Source organism: Propithecus coquereli, unplaced genomic scaffold (genome assembly GCF_000956105.1).
Source record: "Propithecus coquereli isolate 6110/MARCELLA unplaced genomic scaffold, Pcoq_1.0 Scaffold309, whole genome shotgun sequence".
NCBI classification, from domain to species: domain Eukaryota; kingdom Metazoa; phylum Chordata; class Mammalia; order Primates; family Indriidae; genus Propithecus; species Propithecus coquereli.
Window position 1 is genome coordinate 403,751 of NW_012148719.1, and position 437 is coordinate 404,187.

Consider the following 437-nt stretch of genomic DNA (forward strand, 5'->3'; position numbering starts at 1 on the left):
CTATGGGCTGTGCCTCTGGACTCCATCGTCCCTGCCTTCTCGACTGGTTCTGTCGTCCACCCATGCTCTAACCCTCCCCTCCTCATCGAAGGTGGAGGCCGCCCTTTTTCTCCGTGTCACTCCTGATGTCGTCGTCCTGGCTGACGTCAGCAGTCATGAGGGGGTGGTCCAGCTCTCACCTGCCTCCTGCAGCCTCTTCCTCTGCCCCACGCTCCTGTCCCGACCTCGCCTCCTGGCCCTCTCCTGCCCTGCCCTCCCCGGGGAGCGGCCCCTCTAGGGCCCTCTTCTCTCCCTTTTATTCACGGCCACGGTTAATGCACCTGGCCCAGCTGCCCCGGGACACCAGCTCCGACGGGCTTGGACCCTGCTTGGCTGTCGCCACTCCCTCTACTTTCCTGAGACCACAAGTTCTTAAGAAAGAAAAATTATGAATATAA

At 60.6% G+C, this 437-nt stretch overlaps 1 protein-coding gene across 1 annotated transcript; it reads left to right on the forward strand.

Annotated features, from left to right (window-relative positions):
• Nucleotides 1-3: 3 nt before the first annotated feature.
• Nucleotides 4-431, forward strand: LOC105814884 (the record flags this gene model as incomplete). The annotated part of the gene is made up of 2 exons (XM_012650007.1): nt 4-91; nt 193-431. Coding segments are annotated over 2 exons (327 nt in total), but the record flags the coding sequence as incomplete, so codon positions are not given.
• Between the last annotated feature and the right edge of the window lie 6 nt (nt 432-437).